Raw genomic sequence first — 18,692 nt, forward strand, 5'->3', positions numbered from 1 at the left:
AAAGGGAATGAAAACATTCACGAAATCCAGGGACAAAAGAGAGACTACAAAACCAACTATTACAGTGAACAATAGCTCTTACGCCCATTTCGAACATCTTATTTTGGAGATTAGAGGGAAGAAATAAACAGAAAAAAAAAGTGCACTGAGGAATTCATAGTAAATAGATTCCCTTTCCGATGGCCTATGCAGTTATCAGAAGTCGGATAATCTCTCAAAACGGGGAAAAAGGGCATCAAAGAATCAGAAACCAACAATTAGATCACAATCCACAGAATCAATTTCATACATATTTATGCCTTCAGAGTAACATTGAACAAACACTATATGATACGTTGAGTTTTGCAAGCCATTTTTTCAGAATTCATTAGACAATTAATTAAAAAGTCTCACACCCTGTGCTACTTTCAACTTTCAACATCAAGTGGCTTTAATATTTGCACATGTTTCATGAAAAGGTCGCCTAATATTCAAGGGTAAACAAAATCCAAATAGATGACAGAAGGAATTATGTTGGTCTCTTCTTGCGTACTCTCTTCGCCAAGTATATTCATACAGCCCTTACAACACAAACATTTATTAAGTTTTGAAATTAAGTACCCGAATATTGATATGTTAACACATATTTACCTTCACAACCAACAGAATATTCAGAAACATCGCTCAAAATTCTATATAATGGTCCTGTCAATCACTTTATTAAAGCACGTTTCTTTCAGTTCCACAGAATTAATTGTAATATTACATTTCTTTTGTCGACTATTCGAAAACACAATATAATCATTTTGTTGCGAAAAATACTAAACCACCAATGTGAAAAACCTGGCTATTACACAAAAATATAATTGGAAGGAGACGTTTGCCGTTACTTCTAATCCTTTTAGCACCACAATTGGAATCCGTTATTCATGAACAGGCACTAAAATTACTCTGTACTTACCGAGTAAAAATGCACAAAAGCGAATCCTCTTGAGACATGTGTGAATTTGTCTCTAACAAGCCGCAAATCCTGCAATTTTGATTATGTTATTGTAAATATAACTGAAAGGCAGATTAAAAAAATAGCACACAACAAAGGAAAAATATTGCACCTTGATAGGAGCATGTTTAGAAAATTCATAACGCAACATTTCCTCATCAGCATTTTCATCCAACCCACGAACAACAAGAACATATGTAGGACCTAAAGTGCATATCAATTTAAGAATTATTGAATGCAGAAAAGTTATGTTTATTAATAATGCTAACGCACCATAAACCAACCTGCTTCTCCTTTCTTGCCAATTGGAGCAGGATTTGATGATGTCATGTCAGCTGGAGGAGCATCTTCAGTTCTAGGCTCATTACACTAAAAAGTGATGAACAGAGGGTTCAATATTTTGTATGGCTAACACATAACCACTCATGCACAAAGATATGAAGAGGGTTTTTCTTTTTCAGAGGGGGGTAAACTAGCTAAGAGGGAAACTTTTCCCTAAGACAGAGAGAGCAAGAAAATTCACAAATCAAAACAAAGTTCAAAACACTAGTAGCGAAAACAGGGAAATCTCAAATCTCGAAGTGGAAAACTACAGAACTAGGGGTGAGAAATTAAACCTGAAAACAGAATGTTCGCCGAGCAAAATTGATGCAGCCACATATGGTGCACATCCAATCAGATGGCACTGAGACACTTCTACGGTTACCATGACCCGATCTTGGTGCACTATCTACTCCAATAGATCCACTAGCCATCCCAGTTGGCTTGCTACTGCAATGAAAGTAAAATTTATGTTGCAGCGGTAGACAGAGCTTCATCAGTAATAAATAACAAGCTTAAATCGGTGCCGAATTCGATTTATTAAGATATAAGAAACTAATCAGCAATTTTTCAAATCAGTTCAATCTAGCAGTTTAGAGTCTTTAGAAGAAAGCAAATAGTTCAATTATCCAAGCTTGTAAAATTCGAACATCGCAGTAATGAAGAAGATAAAAGCAGATACAGGATACAAAAGCATAGTGTAAAATATTCTGATATCACCCTATTCTGATATCACCCTTACTCGAAAATATTATAATAAGACCCTCGCAAAAAACAGCAATTTTATTTTATCTCTATGCATCAAGAAATTATGAGCTCACTTTTTCCCTATAATTCCCAACAGTTTCCTTTATATAGTACCATAGTTCTTCCAATCATCTCTTTTGCTTGGTGGTGAACTAGTACTTCTTGTTTAAATAAATTAAAACATGTAACTTTTGCATGACTACACTCAAGGTCAAACATGTAACTTCGGAACTCTCCATTTATTTTAATGTTCTCGGTATTCCATCAAATTCATTAATTTGCTACCTTTTCAACAAATTCAGCTACACCAAATTAATGTCAGCTGACTGAGGACAGACAAAGTATTGGAATGAGTTCCTTGTACCTGTATTCAAAGAAGAGCTTCCTACCATCCACGAGAAGACCATCATCCCCAAGCCTATCCATCATCGCCTGAGCCGCATCCTGCTTAACATAATAAGCTCCATATTTCACAGCATTCAACAAATACCAAACATATTAACAGAACGTTTTGCACTTCCATACCACGGAAGGAAAGTCAATAAAAGCAAACCCGCGAGAAATGCCAGAATTTCTCTCTTTAATGACACGAACATGTCGTAGGGGTCCCCATTCAGCCTGTTTTTTTAAAGAAATAAGATCGTGAATGTGAAACAGGTAGATTGATGCAAATCAAGTAAGCAAATCACATATAGAAATATTAAAGGAAAAGTTGTATGTGTTAAGTAATTACAAGGAGCTGATATAAATCTTCTTCGGTGGTCTTCGGAGAAAGACCCTTCGCAACAACAGTAGCAGAGGGAGCCTATAAAGAGACAGCACAACGGATCAATCTATCAAACAAGAGAAGAAAATAACTAAAGCAACTTGTCGTATAAATGAAGCATACAACAGAGTATTGGTCATGATGATATCTATCATTGTGATTTCTATGTCGGTCTCTCCCATGCCAGCTGTCATCATAGCTGTCCTCCCTATGACTTCGTCCATGATTTCTACCTAGAGGAGACCTTGACCTAGCACGATCATCCCGGCCATGAGAACGAGATCGAGAATGTTCATGCCTTCCATACGGACTTCCATCCCTTTCCCAACTCGGACCTCTTTTGTCACGCTCACGATCTCGAGATTCACGCCTTCTCCAGTTGCCTTCTCTCCTATCATCTCTGTCATAATCAGAATCATAACTTTGACGTCCGTAATCATAATTTCTTTCATGGCTATCCTCCCTGCCATGATGAGAAGCACGAGACCTATAATCATAGTCATAATCATCATATGCATAGTCATCGCGGTCACGCGCTCCGTATCTAGCAGGCCTATCAAATCCATCATCACAAGAACTGTCAATAGTCCAGTTACAGTTATAAGTTATAGTGTTTCATATAGATCAATCTAGTCATAGTTTATCAGCGTCACAAAAAAAAAAACCATTTATCGATATGAATCAACATACAGCTTCTCATGTCGTCTGTAATCCTTCTCAATAGAATATTCTTCTTCGTAGCTTCTTCTCCTCGTTTGTGGCCACATATTAACTGTTGAATGCGGAGGAGGATAACTATCCCTCTCCAACATGTCCCGGTGTAAGGATCCCCTCGGGTAGGCATTGTCCCTCGAGAACCTTTCATCTACAAACCTCCGATCATCATATGATGATACACCAGCCCTGCAAAAAAAATACCAAGGATGGACAATAGAATAAGGTGAAAGAAATGAAGGAAACAAGCAGATGAAACAAGGAAAAGTTCAATACTGCAGCTATTAGAAAACCTTAACGTTATAAACATAATGAGTTTTAAAACGAAAGGAAAACATAAACGCCTCAAATTTACTTTGCTCTTAATCCATCCAAGAGCAACCTTCAACTGCATTCTGTTGAGTATGTGTTTCAAGAATATTCTATCTCACTGCAAGAAACAAACTACACTCTTGACTACTAAGCATCAAACTGCACTCACCGAAAACTTGAATCGTGAACGGCACCATAACCCTCCAAGGCCTGTGGATTCAAGAGGATAAGCTATATCAGCAATTAATAATCATGCTAAAGACAGGGACGATTCCACATCCTCACTGTTCCATGGCTTCTCTCATATATTCAATAAGGATGAGATGCCGCAAAAATATGGAGAATCACATGTGCCTAATTTCTCAAATATCATGTGATTAAAAGGAAACCACAATTACGCTGTTATGTTCCCATCCTTGCTGCAGACCATAGCGGCCAGGATCCATTGATTCTGACGACAGTCAACGTTCCTACAAAGATCCTGGTAATTGTTGAGAAGTTGCAGAAGCAAGATGAATTGAATCTTTCCTGTAACCGACGAACAAATAGCAGTTATGCAATTATCAACCGAAAACTTTTGATCAACTGGCTTCCCTCTAATTGGCATCCTCATAATTACACCTCCAAATCATCCATCTAAAATTCTCTTAAAGTACATAAACTAAGGTGTCAAAGAGGCAATAATCAACAATCAGGAACATCATCTGCTCATTGAGTGGTTAAATGATCTCCACCTGTCGACGATAGGCACTACATTCAATCGACAATCCGCATAAATGTTCAGTTAGTTTTAGTGTAATTACAAGAAAACTTTCTCTGTTACAAGTAGAGAAAAAGTAAACGCTCTTAACAAATCATAAAAAATTACAATCGTACCTTTCTGGGTGTAGTACTAGTTACACATTCAAATCTTAGCAAAAGCAAAGCGATAGATAGCAATTGCATAGATAAGGTAGAGTAGAAACAAGTATAGAAGTATCTAAATCAGATAAAGTTGGCATTTCAGATTTGAATCCCAGATAGAAATTAAGGAAGTTTAATGAATTCCGTCTCAAACTGCACGACTGTCAAAAAACTGCATCTAACGAACATACAGCAAGCGTGCAGAAAAAAACACCAGCAGTGACATTAGCAGCAATAGAACACATTATTATTGGGAAAAAAGATAAGCATAACGGTCACAAATGGTACGATTGTCGGAAAAAAAGGGAAAGCATAGCGGTCACGAGCGGTAGGCTTGAATGAATCATGTAAATTGTCCAACTAGCACTACAAACGTTAAGTTCTAATTTTTTATCCACACACAAAAAAAAAAAAAATCGAACCAGCACCATCAAAGCGACGAAAAAAGAATGACCACTTTTCATCACTGCTTAAATATACAATGGTTGCGGCATAAGTGCCAAGATTCATCTGTCCCTCACAGATTATGCAGCGTTACGGTCCATCATAATGAAAAATAGTAACTAATTTCGTGAAGTACTACATAGAAAAGAAGAAGCCGAATCCAATACGGGACTGCGTGAAACAAGCTAACATAAATTTCTATCATGTTTCAACAAAAAAGATTATTAACAAACAATTAGGCGACAAATCAAAACAGGGAAAGAAATAAACTTTGATTTGGAAATTCTAAATCCATAAAATAATAAAACTTTGCAACTAAAATCACGGCTTCGAACAAGAAATCACTTTCGGATGATAAAATCCATCACGAATATGCGCGGTCAGGCGTTGAAGTATACGATAGAAAACAAAACATGACATCACAGTCGAAAAAAGACAGACGCCGGAGATTTACCACCGACGAAGACAAGCTCGCCGTCACGCCGTGAACAGGACAGTGGATATCAATGGGGTTAGGGTTTTCAGGTATGAAGCCAGAACTTCGCGAGTAGGGATGAATGCTCTCGTGGGCTTGGGCGTTTAATGATATTTAATATCGTACCAGTGTAAGCAAAATTGGGCTTATATAGAATTTTAAATATCATAGAATAGTAGATAATTAAATATGTGAAATTTTCTCGATCCAATTAATAATTTTGATAAATTAGATAATTTCACATACTAATTAAGTGAGAAAATAACTTTGGGCTTATTTAGTTTTATTTCTTAACAGGAAATATTAGAGTTTGTTTTTTATATAATTATTATATTGATATGTTAAAAATCCATTTTGAAAAATAAGTATTTATATGTTTAGTGAGTCTATAATATGTCATATAGTCGTGATACCATAAATGTGGTCATAATGCTAGAGGAAAATATCATTCGCACAACCTTTTTGGCTCGCAACACTTACTTGTGGATTCAACAAGAATTCGTTGTGGTCAAATGTTGTTGTGCGATAATTGTGTCTGATTAACAATTTTAACTGTAAATCCAAGTATTTTGAGAATTTAAATATTTATGTATTCACTTTCACCCTTATTTTAAATTCAGATATTTGCATCTTGGTCAAAACTAATATGATACAAACACATAATTTAAAACAAACACATAATTTAAACATTAAATAATCAAGTATTATTTCAACATTATGTAATATTTGCAATAAAATATTTTCTTTCATGGAATTTAATAAGTATCATAATCTTCAATTAAACATTAGAAAATGAATTTGCAGCAGGCATTTTTTGTAAACACCAAAAACACATCCAAATATTGTCTCAGTTCTACTCCTAATTTGATCTCACTAATCATTAAAAAGCATGCTTCTTGCATATCAGTGTTAATTGGACTAAAACACTATGTTTTTTTTTACATCTTTGATTTTGGTTTGCTTTCATAACTTTTAACATTGATCAAAGTGATAGTTTTGAGATAGAGCTTCTTATTCTACAGTAGTGTTAGATAGATGGTAGAAGCGAGGCCAACTGAACAAAAAAGTTGTCGAATTGTTTACAATTGATGAACTAACTGCAAGAAAGATATCTTCCAATTTTGAAACAGCAGAAATATGTTTTAATACATAAACAGGAGAAAGAAATAACAAATTATGGAAAAACTTGCGTCAAAATTGCATACAATAATTTGTCTCATCTACTGACACTAGATTGAGGTAATATGCTGAAAATATAAATATTAGCAGACTCCATTACGAGAAATTGAGCAAAAAAGTTGCACAAAGGGAAACGACCTTCTGTCACAGTTTGATTTGCTAGTTTCATGTAACCTTACTGCAAAATTAGCTTTTGAATCTGATACTGCGGCTGATCCCAGCATTGATACCAGTTGCTTCCCCACCGTAAGAACCTGTCGGCTTTCTGACCTCCCGTACTTGCCCCTTTCTGCGTATCTCTGCCTTCCGGTGCTTCACCTGAGAGATGGGAAAAGAGATGTTTAGTCTAAGAGATGTTTAGTCTTGAAACTCTTACCATACACCATATTTAATCAAACGCTCAGACATCTAATGGCTTCAAGAAAATGATACCTTGTATTTCTTTCTGGGGTTTTTAATCAACTTCTTACGAGCACGAGTTAATCCCCTATTTTTCTCCATCTAGACAAAAATGGAGCGAAATAAATTTCAAAAACAGGCAAAAATTGAAAATAGTTTCATTCAGCAGGAACAAAATTTTCCGCACCTGACGTGTGATGATCCGTTTGCCATCAACAGTATCGTCAGGTAAAGATGAAACTTCAGGGGTCCTGTTGAGGTTATGGTTGGTCAGAATATATAATTTAGGAGGCCAGATGATATTAGAAGGCATTCTTCCATATAATGACTCACTATGCACTGCATATATCAGAAGACAAACTAAAATCCCTTTCTATTGCTAAGGTAAATCAATTATAGTGTTGCATTTGATTTTAATGTACTTGATTCTGGTTATGGATAGCATCACAAAAATGACAAACCTTTACTTCCACATTTTTTACCTGCACTTATTATCAAGCCGAATGAACAATACCTCCTCGCATCATAAATTACCTGGAATACTTGTTAGATTTAGCAGCAAGCTTTGCAGCATGCTGTTGTTCCACTTGTTTGTAATATTCCAAATCTGGATCTGGATCACTCTCCCCATTGGCCTCAGAAACTCCATCACTGGAAAAATTATCAGTCGCATCTTCGTGATTATCAACAGATGTAACTCCAGCTCCAGCCAGAACTCGCAGCTCATGCTTTCTTCTCCTTTCTCCAATATCATCTCGTTTCGGTATGTCATCATCACCAGAAATAACCTGCCAAAAGAAAATTTGATATAGTCATACATCAAGTTGGGAAGGAAAACAAAGATGTGCTTGCCTGGGGCTTTCTAGGGTGTATTTGGGTGGTGGGTGCAGAATCTCTTGCCAAGGTGTATGCAAGGGCACGACAGTGGATTTAGGAGTATGTCAGGTGAGCGTCGATTGGTATTTGTTCGATCTTGGAGGAGTGGACTAGACATCAGGAGTCAGATGGTTAAGAACACTGGGAAATGTCAGAGAATTAGGACAAGATGCAGATGAGTTTTGTGCAGAATTCTAAGGAAGTGTTGTTGCAAGGTGATCCTACACTTAACAGAACGGTTGTATCCTTGAAATCCATCATCAAATCATCGGATGTGGAATTTGGGGAGCTATTTGGGCTATGGATGTTTCCCACGGTGAAGTGTAACTCAGGAAGGGGAGAGGAACTTGGCATTAAGGAAGCTGTTGGATGAGTTCGAAGGGGTGTTTGAGGAGCCTAGAGGGCTGCCACCGATTAGGGAGAATGATCATTGATGGTTGTGGTCCAGTATTGGTGCGGCCCTGTCGATACGCCCATAGCCAGAAGAACGAGATGGAAAGAATGGTATCATAAATGCTGAAGGCTGGAGTAATTCAGCCTAGAAACAGTCCCTACTCTAGCCCGGTTATTCTAGACAAGAAGAAAGACGGCAGCTGGGGATTCTGTGTTGATTACAGGGCACTTAATGAGATTACAGTTCCGGACAAGCATCCAATTCCGGTGATAGATAAATTGCTAGATAAACTGCCTGGGGCAGAACTATTTTCTAAGCTGGATTTGCAGTCCGGCTTTCATCAAATCAGAGAGTTGGCAGATGATGTGTCGAAGATGGCGTTTAGAACGCATGTCGGGCATTGTGAGTTTCTAGTAATGCCCTTAATGGCTTAAAGAACGCTCCAGCCACCTTTCAAGCCACGATGAACGAGGTATTACGACCTTTCTTAAGGCAATTTGTGCTAGTTTTCTTTGACAATATTTTGATTTACAGTAAAAGTTGGGACGAACATGTCAATCATCTTCAAACAGTCCTTGAGGCCCTGCAGCAAAACAATCAGATGTTGAACAGAAAGAAATGCCAATTTGGGTTGGCAGAGATTGACTATCGGGGCATGTAATTTCGGGTCGGGTAGTAAGTGTGGACCCTAAGAAGATCGAAAGCATAAAAACGTGGCCCCAACCTCGCATCATCAAGGAGATTCGGGGTTTTTTGTGGTTGACCGGTTATTACCGTAAGTTTACAAGGAATTACGGTAATAACGCTAAACCATGACGAAGTTGCTGAAAAAAAAGTTGTAAATGGAGTGTAGAACCATGGGAGGCATTCGAAGAGCTCAAGAACGTACTCAGCTCAGCACCTGTTTTGAGGATGCCGGACTTCAATATGACATTTGTGATAGATTGCGATGCGTCGGGACAAGGAGTAGGGCGGTACTATCTCAAGAGGATCGACCCATTGCCTTTTTATAGCAAGGCCTTGGCTGAACAAGCTTTGGCTAAATCCACCTACGAAAAGAGTTGACGGCATTAGTGTGGGGAATCCAGCATTGGAGGCATCACCGGCTGCGTAAGAAATTCATTGTCTTGACAGACCATAAGTCAATAAGAAGCTTATTGCAGTAGCGCATCACTACACCACATTAACACTGGTTGGCAAAGTTGTTGGGTTATGAATTTGAGATCAAGTTTAAACCAGGAATTTCGAATGGAGCTGCCGATGCGCTGTCACGAAGGGTTGAGGGGCAGAGTTGAGCAGTATCTCCTTACCGGTGTGCTTGGATTGGGAAGAAGTGTAGTGGTCAGTAAGCGAAGATGCAACCTTGGGGTGAATCATTAAGCAGATCCAACAGAATTCAGATGAACCATCACCATATATGTTTATTAAAGGACGAATATTCCACCGTGGCCTCATAGTAATAACAGATGGATCTAAGTGGGTAAAGAAAATCGTGGAAGAATTCCACGTCACGCCGATTGGAGGCCATTCAGGAGCCTTTCGATTACCAAAATCTAGAGGGTTTAATGTTATTATGGTTGTAGTGGATAGGTACACTAAGCATGGACATTTTATTTTCTTGAAGCATCCATTTACTGCGAGAGCAGTGGCTGAATTGTTCACCAAGGAAGTGGTTCGTCTTCACGGGGTGCCTCAATCTATAGTAAGTGACAAAGACCCTCTGTTTATGAGACATTTTTGGACCGAATTCTTTCAATTGGAGGGCACTAAACTCAAGATGAGCTATGCCTACCACCCAGAAACGGATGGACAAACCTAAGTATTAAACTGGTGCTCAGAAACTTAATTGCGTTGCTTTGCAGGGGAATAGCCTCATAGCTGGGCACAATCGCTTCATTGGTCCAAATATTGGTGTAATACTTCATATCAATCAGCCGCCGGAATGACTCCGTTCGAGGCCGTGTATGGGAGGAAGCCCCCGACGATTGTTCAGTTTCTGCCAGGTGAGTCCATTGTGGCAGTTGTTGCACAAGACTTGAGTGACAGGGACGAGTTTATTCGTCGGTTAAAATACAATTTGAACAGGGCACAACAGCGAGTGGTTAAACAGGCCAACGTCTGTCGTAGAGAGGCGTTGTTCAGGTAAATGACTGGGTTTATGTGAAGCTCCATCCCCAGAGGCAGCAATCTGTATGTAAAGGAGCCTACCAGAAGCTGGTTGCACGTTATTATGGGCTGTTTAGAATTATTTGCAAGGTGGAGAAGTAGCATATAAATTGGAATTACCCACTGGTTCTAGGTGCATCTGGTGTTCCATGTATCATGTTTAAAGGCAGCTAAGAAGGGTGAGCAGAACGAGGCGATTGAGTTGGTTGATCTGGCCATTGACTATGAGCCTGAACAAATTGTGACAAGAAGATACAAGAAGAAGACAAGCGAGCAAGTGCAGCGGGTCCTGGTGAAGTGGAAGGGCAAAAGCGGGGAGGAAGCAACTTGGGAGGATGCAGACACCATGATCACTCAACTTCCGACTTTCTGCCTCGAGGACAAGGCTGTTTGGGGAGGAGGGTATTGACAGGGCTGTAAAGAAAGGGCTATAAATCAAATGGGTCATAAAAATAATGATAAGCCCATTATAAGAAATGTATGTTCTAGAAGGGTGAGAAAAGAAACGCATGGGGGGAAATATAAGGAGAGAGGAGAGGAGTTAGTTAGCATTCACGTTTTCTGATTATTTTCTGTTTGAAAGTGACTAGCGAGAGCTAGGGAGTTTCTGCTTGTTACAGAGCTTGCTCTGTGTTTTTCTTGTTAATTTCCACCAATATATGTTATATTTCCAGCTGTTATTCCTCTTCCATCTACTAAATTCTGTTTGCTTTGTTCTGTTTCATATTTGTTCCCTAACAAATACAAATTAGATGGTGCATTCAAATAACAAGTAGAATATTTTATTTAATAAATAACTACAACATGAATGTTCTATGAGAACAGAAATGGGGAATTGAACAAAATATACACCAATTTTTATGTTAGGAGCATAGCTACTTTGCTATTGCTTATTTCCAGTAACAAGTAAATTCCTCAAGTTGGATCATAAAAATGAACAGGTCAATCTAATGCAGTAACAATTTTTGGACAGTTCATGGTTCATTCTGCAGCCATTCATGGTTTGTCCATTGTTCTAGAAATTTTGAAAAGTTAATATTTACACCACTTTTATGGCTGAAAATTCAAGTTGACTGAGTCTGGTTATTAGATGCTTTTTTTCCTATTTACTCATTCACAGAGGACCTTGCATCACTCACACAGTTCCATTCCTTATTTGCTATCAGTGTTACAATTTACTACTATCCCATTTTTCCAGTGGTTAAATTAACTTTCTCTGCAATGATAATAATAACATGGGAGATGATTTTAGCCTGCAAAAACTTTTCAAGGATGATGATTTCATCATTAATAATTATTATTCCCTAAGTCATTGGACTTGACAATTTCAGTCCCTGATCTTTTACAATTAAAACAGGTTTAGTCACAAAATATCTTGCAGGGTTTGAAAGGAACAAATAGAAGCTTTTCAGTTAGGTCCAATACACACAACGTTACTGAATGATAGTTTTTCTAAAAACCCCAAAAACTCTTTCTTAAAAATTTCATATCCAGAAAACTGTGACTAAAATTTCTATATCAAAAGAAAATAACACCAAATTTTATACCAAACAACTCATCTGGTCAGAATCTAATATGTTTTTACTAAATTACTCTCGCTTATGTAATAAAGCAATAAACGTATTGCGTATAATGGTCATTCAATTTTCATTTTGCTACAAAAGATAAAGTTTATAAGATCATCATATATATGCATGTATAAAAGTATATAGTAGTATATTAATTGGATCTTATCCAAATTACTTAAAAATTTACTCGTTTAAAAATCACTAATAAATAAAATACAACTAAGAAAATAAATTATTTATAAAGAAGTTGGATTAATTTAATTAAATTTTAATTTGTTTTCCGGGCCAAAGTGCGGTCAATAAGAGATTTGATATACAAGAATGGACGTTTAGTCAAAGTTGGTGGTAGAATGGGGGTAATGTTCGCAAGGACTAAAGGTTATAACTGTAAATATCAAAACGAAAATCATTATTTTGGCACAATAAGTAGAAACAAATCAGTTCGACTTCAAACCTTGCGTTTATTTGGCCGAAGATACTGCTGCTGGGAAAGTTTACTCAAACTTGATTTATTCTCATCCCTGTTACTCTTACCATAAGCACGCCAGTCTAGCTCTCTGGCCTCGTCATCAAAATCGTTCAATGTCTCAAGTTTCCTAATACACACAAATTTTGCTCATATTCACTTAAAGGAGTACTTGAAGACGGCATAAGCTAGTACAGAGAACAAATGAAATAATATATTGTCTGCGACTCTGCAATGATAACGATTAACGAAAGATACCCATTCACCGGTTCCAGATGTTCTGTCCTCCTAACATTCTTTGGAGAACTCAAAACACCTTTCTGCTTCAATCTTTCCTCAAGAGCAGCCCTTACTTTTAACATTTCCAGACTCTCCGCTCCAACTTGTATATCCTGCAACAACTTAATTATGTCAAGAATGTCAAGCAAATGAATTCAGATATGATACAAGTAATAACACAGTTATAACATAGCCACTGCAACAGCTTTGTGGTCAATAGCAAACAAATAGCAAAGATACTAGAGCAGATATTCACAAACTCACTTGGAGCTTCTGTCGCGATTCAATATTCTTTGAACTTCTTGTGATATTCAACTCGGCTAGCTCGGGTTTTTCATCAAGCTACAATTTAATACCAACCAAAGAAAAGGAAAAAAAATACAGATTTCAGACAAGAGTTCCACAAACATTGTGCACTTGCACAATAGCTTTTATAAGATAGAGGAGTCCTAAGTCGCCTGGATATTGTAGAGTCTAGGCGCAAAATGGAAGGAAAGGCACCATCTTATTAAAATGCGGTGCTCAAGAGAGAATTTTGTAGAATTTAAATTCGTAATAATATATAATATGCCACAGGGAAAATCTAATTCATTACGCCTTCAGTAAAATGAGATTGTTTTATTAATGTCTAGTTTTGTCCTATAACTATAACATGGGTCTCGGTTTACTGTCATCCATAGGAACAAAATTATAATAACAATAAAAAATAAGGGTTTCTACAGGAGTACCTAGCAAAACATAACAAAGATCCTGTTTACATTTGCGCTGTTGTACACTTCATGGACGAGCTATTAAATTCCTACATTCCGTTTTTTTCTTCCTATCTCCCAGATATTTAAAACATAGGGATAATATTAATATTTTGACACAATTGAAGCTGAAACAAAATGTTAAAAGAATATTAGATATCAAGTAACCTATTCTCATCAAGCCAACATAAGGTATTTATTTGGTTCTTTAGCCAAATAAGTTTTTTAAAATTGAAAAGTTGGCCAATTGACTCCAGCAACAAAATAAACTTTACGGACGATTCTGACAAACCCCTCAAACCCAATGGATGAATTTTAATATATGTGACAACTAAGTAACAGAAGATACTTTAAATGGGGGCCTACCTCAACTATTGCGTGTTTGAAGGAAGACATTGTGGAGGCGATCACTGCTTTGTTGAAAGAATCAGCATGTGCAGCCCCCGTCTCTTCAGCCAAATTCAATGCAGCTGCATGGTTCACATGTTCGCTCACAATGTCCTCCACATCAAATGGAAGATTCTCATCCAATTCTTTCATCTGCCACCAAAGAAGAAACGATAAAAATTCCGTCACTCTCAACTCGTGGTATCAGGAGACAACCAGAAGCACTGCAAGAATTTCGAAAATGACATAATGGACCAAACATCTTTCCGAAAGCATAAAAAGTTTCACACTAATGCTAAAAAAATTTGTCCTCAGACGAATAAAATTAAAAGCCCAGCTCCGGCTAACCATTCCAAACCTTCATTTTCTTGAAACTAGAATTATTACAATATGAGAAAATCTTATGTGCATCTCCAATATTTAAATGAATTCCCAACAAAACATGAATAGAAATACGAAAGATCCTTGCCAAGTAATATAATACATTTTTAGACCAGGAAACATGTCGCAATGAAAAAGCCAGCAAAAGAAACGGTAAGTCGTCAAATGAAACCTGTAGTTAATTACTCATATCACATATATTTGCGATATGATGGTACATATTCCCAAGAGAAAGGTAAAATACAAGCAAAGAGAAAATTTAACACCAAGAAAAACATAAAGAAGATTTAAAATCCAATAGAGTCGAATCTTCTTCATACTATCTTGCATAATAAACGCCAAATAATACACAAATTAAGCCAATCTTAGAAGATATAAAAACCTTGTCCAATAAACTCTTGATCTCCACAAGACGGGAAACAACTGGATGATCACGGACTGGTAGCCCTTCAGTCTTGAGAAGAAGATAGAAGGTTATAGCCTGACAGAAAGACTGCAACAGAAGCTGCTTCACCTCAATATAATGCATCACACCCTTCTTTGCACTCTCTTGTTCTCTGATCTAAATAATCAATGAACAAACATAGTGAATAAGATTACAGAAAAAAAATTTACCTTTTACTTTTATAATAATCGAGTAGGTAATATTTGCTGCATATTGATTTTCTTGGGTACGGAATAAAATTTAAAAAACGGTGTCATTTAACAATCCAGCATCTGTTACCAAGACACAGAAAAGCAATGGTCCTGATGAAGGGAAGAAGCTAAAATATTGACACAGACACTAAGACCATTTTCAGTGAGGAGTCATTGATAAGATAACATATTCGTTTGGCATAATGTAACATTAAATAGAGCTGCTGATTCCAAATTCTTCTTGTAGTTAACAAGCACATCTCTATTCGTTTTGAGTGACTCTCACCCTACAATTCACTTCATCTATATCCTTTTCATTTTCTCTGATCATCAGCTGGTTGAAATGCAGTTACTTTTTCCTGCAACGGTTTCTTTTTTTGAATAATGAAGGACAGAAGCTTTGAACGAGTGTACATTGCAATCATTATACATTGAGACTCCATGATTCACAAATAGTTTCAAAGAAAAGATAATTTCAAGATTAGAATATCCTCTAAAATAAATAATAATTTCATGGTGTAACCGGAATGCTTTCTCAACAACAAAAGCTTAGGAAGTGTTTGCAACCAATAAAAGAAAGATTTTTCACTTTTCACTTAGAAAATCAATTTTTGTGGTTCTTAACCCCAAAATTTTTCTTCTGCTTCTACATATTTTAATCCAAACCCAGAAGTCTAGCCCACGCTAATTCTGATTCTTAAAAAATGATTATAGTATTTTGGTAAATAAATGAAAATTTGTCAACACTCTAACCCCCAATATTTTTGTCTAGTCAGAATTACCCTTTAAAATATACCATCAAACTCTATCTTTTGCAAACACTTCAAAAAGGATACTTTTGGTATTTTATTAAAAACTAGTATTATAATAACTTATTTACCAATCACTCAACCTTAAAAAATTTCAGCTTCACTTTAATTTTCAAAGAACCCACTTACAATTTTTTCTAAGTTCTGAACAATCTATAAATTTAATCGTTTCTTTAAAAGCATAATCTTTCGCAAACGCTCCGTAAGATAATACAACTTTAGATGGTTGATGTCATGTTTTTTCAAAATCTCATTGATAAACTGTACCAGTACAATCAGATAGTTTAATCCAAATGAAAATGAGTTTGATCATATATAAACAAGCATACCTTGTTAACCAGAGGGTTAATTTTGTTTTCAAGTTGTTTAAGGGCACCATTAAGTTCTGACAAAAGTCCAATTAGTTCAGGAGCAGAGCTGTAAAACAATTAAACAAGTAACCAAGTTAGTAAGGCATCATAAGAAAAGAAAGGCAGGCTGCAAGTAAAATTGCTAGATTTTCATAGAAAGTGCCACAAATAATTCTAACAAGAATTATGGGAACTTTTGAAATAACAGGGGTTACAAATTTACTAAATATATCAGAGAATCTTTTTTTGACAATATTCAAATTTTGAAAATTTATAATTTAAATTATATTCTTTATTTAAGCAAAATAATTCAATCTATTATCATTAAAGTTCAAATTTTGATCAACGGGGCTCTTATTCCAACTTGCGAGGAGAATAATTGTGTTTTTCCAGCACAAATAAAATATAAATATGATGAAATAAAATATAAGTAACAATAATTTTGAATGTACTATACTTGTAAAACTTAAGTTGCTGTGAACAATTTTTTTCAATTTTACTTCTATTTTGTTAAATTCACATTCACACAAGTATCGAACCTATTAAATTTTAAAATTCAATGAATAAATTTATTACATATAAAAAGATTCTAAGTTATTGAATAAATTTTATATAAATTAACTGAAATAAATTTGCGTAAAAAAGTTTAGAAAAATTCGTACATAAGAGTCAATAAAACCTTGTAGCAACTCAATGACTTCATTCACATCTTCTAAGTTAACATGGTGATAAAAAATAAAGAAGGTAAGATAGAGTGAAATCGTGCTGACCTGTACACAACATCCATTTGTTCTTCCTTCGTTAAAGAATTTAGGTCTTTCTTTACAACCTCATACATCAAACCCATTTCATTCTTGGTTACTTCGTCAAAAGAAGGTCTTGAGGCAGGTTTCCCTTGGTCAAAAATTTCCTGAAATAGGGGGAGATGATGCAATCAATAATATGATATTTCCACGACTAGTAATGGATATACATCGACGCAATCTAAAGCATATATTTCACCTCCAATGTGGGCTCCACACCAGCTACATCCTGACCATTATCTCCAAGACCATAATCCTCCATCGACAGAGCTTTTGCTTTCTCACTCTGCAATTTCAACACCTCTGCCTCCTCCTCAGCTGCGTCCTCATCATCGCTTGATAATGGCTTATATCACAAAGCATTAGATATGTCAAAACACACACCAAATAAAATACAAAGCAAATCTATTTCTAAAAAAAATTCCCAATGTATAACTTCAAGTTGACAGGTATACACATTGATGCTTTGCACTGCTTTCAATCAAACATACTCGATAACCAGATATAGCTTATAAGTTCTCAGCATAGTTTGCCACTTATTATCGTGTCAGCCCCGAGAAGAAAAAGAAATTTTATGGTCGGGGATCACCATTATCAAGGAATTGAAACTAGCTGGTCATAAACAAGCAGGACAACAAGCACCAAGTCCATGAACCATAACCGCTCTAATTGAAAAAGAATGAGGGTCCAATGTCTTGAGGGATAGATTGCACCTTTTAATTTAGCATTTACCTCATTAAAATTTACAATAGAAAATTTTATATGAAATTATGAGAAACAAAAGATAATCTGAGAAGAAAGGTTTATTGTAATGTAAGGACAATAAGAGGGCATCCTCAAGATGATTAAGTTTATACAAATAGTATAGAAAGGAATAATGATTCCTACTTGGATTCCCAACGAGAAAACTGATAATGAATTTCTTATACAACCAGAATTGTCACCATGTATAAAAAATAACAAATAACTCACAGTACATCAACTAAAATCGTGTATTTAAATTATAGTAATCCTTGGAGGTAACTGCATAACTAAAAGTTCAACATAGCAATAGATGACAATCAATCAGCCTATAGGTTATGTAAATTGTAAATTAAAGAACGGAACTGTTTGGAAACTACCTCATTGACCACATCAGCACCATATTTGTATTTAGTACCGCCCCAAACAACATTTTCATGTTCCTCCTCGTGGGCATCATCAAAAATTTCATCTTCAACTCCGCCAAACTCAGCCATCATGTACTTTTGAGTCCTCTGCACTATACATATCAACTATAGAAATTAATACAACAAATTTAATATATGAAGAATCAGGGAAACAAAAAAATAGCCCAATCGAGGGATACCCGACTATGAGGATGACCCAGGAAAAAACAAAGAACAAAGCATCTACTCCTCTAGATTAAAAAAAAGTTCTAACAATAATAACTGTCATCGCATACCTACAAGTGTCAAGTAGACAAATAAGTTCAGCACAAAAAGTGAAACCAACTCTAGAAATCACCTCATGACTCATGAATCCAGTTGACTGCAGTATCGGTCCTGAAGACTATAATGTATGTCATAAACAAAACCCGACACCATCCA

The 18,692-nt window shown here is 36.2% G+C and overlaps 2 protein-coding genes across 12 annotated transcripts in view; both read right to left on the bottom strand.

The window, feature by feature from the left end:
* The window catches only part of LOC142547512 (SUPPRESSOR OF ABI3-5), a 30,597-nt gene that overhangs the window by 5,027 nt on the left and 6,878 nt on the right, over positions 1 to 18,692 (bottom strand). The window contains exons 1-12 of one of the 9 annotated variants that reach the window (XM_075655852.1): positions 5,641 to 5,783; positions 4,238 to 4,367; positions 4,009 to 4,049; positions 3,504 to 3,716; positions 2,937 to 3,390; positions 2,781 to 2,852; positions 2,573 to 2,665; positions 2,412 to 2,491; positions 1,597 to 1,750; positions 1,264 to 1,348; positions 1,092 to 1,183; positions 941 to 1,009 (exon numbers count right to left, since the gene is read on the bottom strand). In XM_075655852.1, the coding sequence (XP_075511967.1) occupies positions 941 to 1,009; positions 1,092 to 1,183; positions 1,264 to 1,348; positions 1,597 to 1,750; positions 2,412 to 2,491; positions 2,573 to 2,665; positions 2,781 to 2,852; positions 2,937 to 3,390; positions 3,504 to 3,716; positions 4,009 to 4,049; positions 4,238 to 4,285 (1,401 nt within the window). In that variant the 5' untranslated portion in view covers positions 4,286 to 4,367; positions 5,641 to 5,783. Of the gene's footprint in view, positions 1 to 940; positions 1,010 to 1,091; positions 1,184 to 1,263; positions 1,349 to 1,596; positions 1,751 to 2,411; positions 2,492 to 2,572; positions 2,666 to 2,780; positions 2,853 to 2,936; positions 3,391 to 3,503; positions 3,717 to 4,008; positions 4,050 to 4,237; positions 4,590 to 5,640; positions 5,784 to 18,692 lie in introns of those variants that run through there. The other 8 variants (XM_075655857.1, XM_075655856.1, XM_075655854.1 and 5 more) reach the window with 8 other exon arrangements.
* Positions 6,818 to 18,692, bottom strand: part of LOC142547513 (protein THALLO) — a 41,689-nt gene continuing 29,814 nt past the window's right edge. For all 3 annotated transcript variants that reach the window (XM_075655859.1, XM_075655858.1, XM_075655860.1), the window contains exons 5-17: positions 18,225 to 18,364; positions 17,303 to 17,449; positions 17,071 to 17,210; positions 16,280 to 16,367; positions 14,888 to 15,067; positions 14,104 to 14,277; positions 13,253 to 13,330; positions 12,968 to 13,101; positions 12,698 to 12,839; positions 7,774 to 8,027; positions 7,427 to 7,490; positions 7,273 to 7,341; positions 6,818 to 7,158 (exon numbers count right to left, since the gene is read on the bottom strand). In XM_075655859.1, the coding sequence (XP_075511974.1) occupies positions 7,027 to 7,158; positions 7,273 to 7,341; positions 7,427 to 7,490; positions 7,774 to 8,027; positions 12,698 to 12,839; positions 12,968 to 13,101; positions 13,253 to 13,330; positions 14,104 to 14,277; positions 14,888 to 15,067; positions 16,280 to 16,367; positions 17,071 to 17,210; positions 17,303 to 17,449; positions 18,225 to 18,364 (1,742 nt within the window). In that variant the 3' untranslated portion in view covers positions 6,818 to 7,026. The remainder of the gene's footprint in view (positions 7,159 to 7,272; positions 7,342 to 7,426; positions 7,491 to 7,773; positions 8,028 to 12,697; positions 12,840 to 12,967; positions 13,102 to 13,252; positions 13,331 to 14,103; positions 14,278 to 14,887; positions 15,068 to 16,279; positions 16,368 to 17,070; positions 17,211 to 17,302; positions 17,450 to 18,224; positions 18,365 to 18,692) is intronic.

This window comes from Primulina tabacum, chromosome 5, assembly GCF_025594145.1.
Source record: "Primulina tabacum isolate GXHZ01 chromosome 5, ASM2559414v2, whole genome shotgun sequence".
Classification (NCBI taxonomy): Eukaryota; Viridiplantae; Streptophyta; class Magnoliopsida; order Lamiales; family Gesneriaceae; genus Primulina; species Primulina tabacum.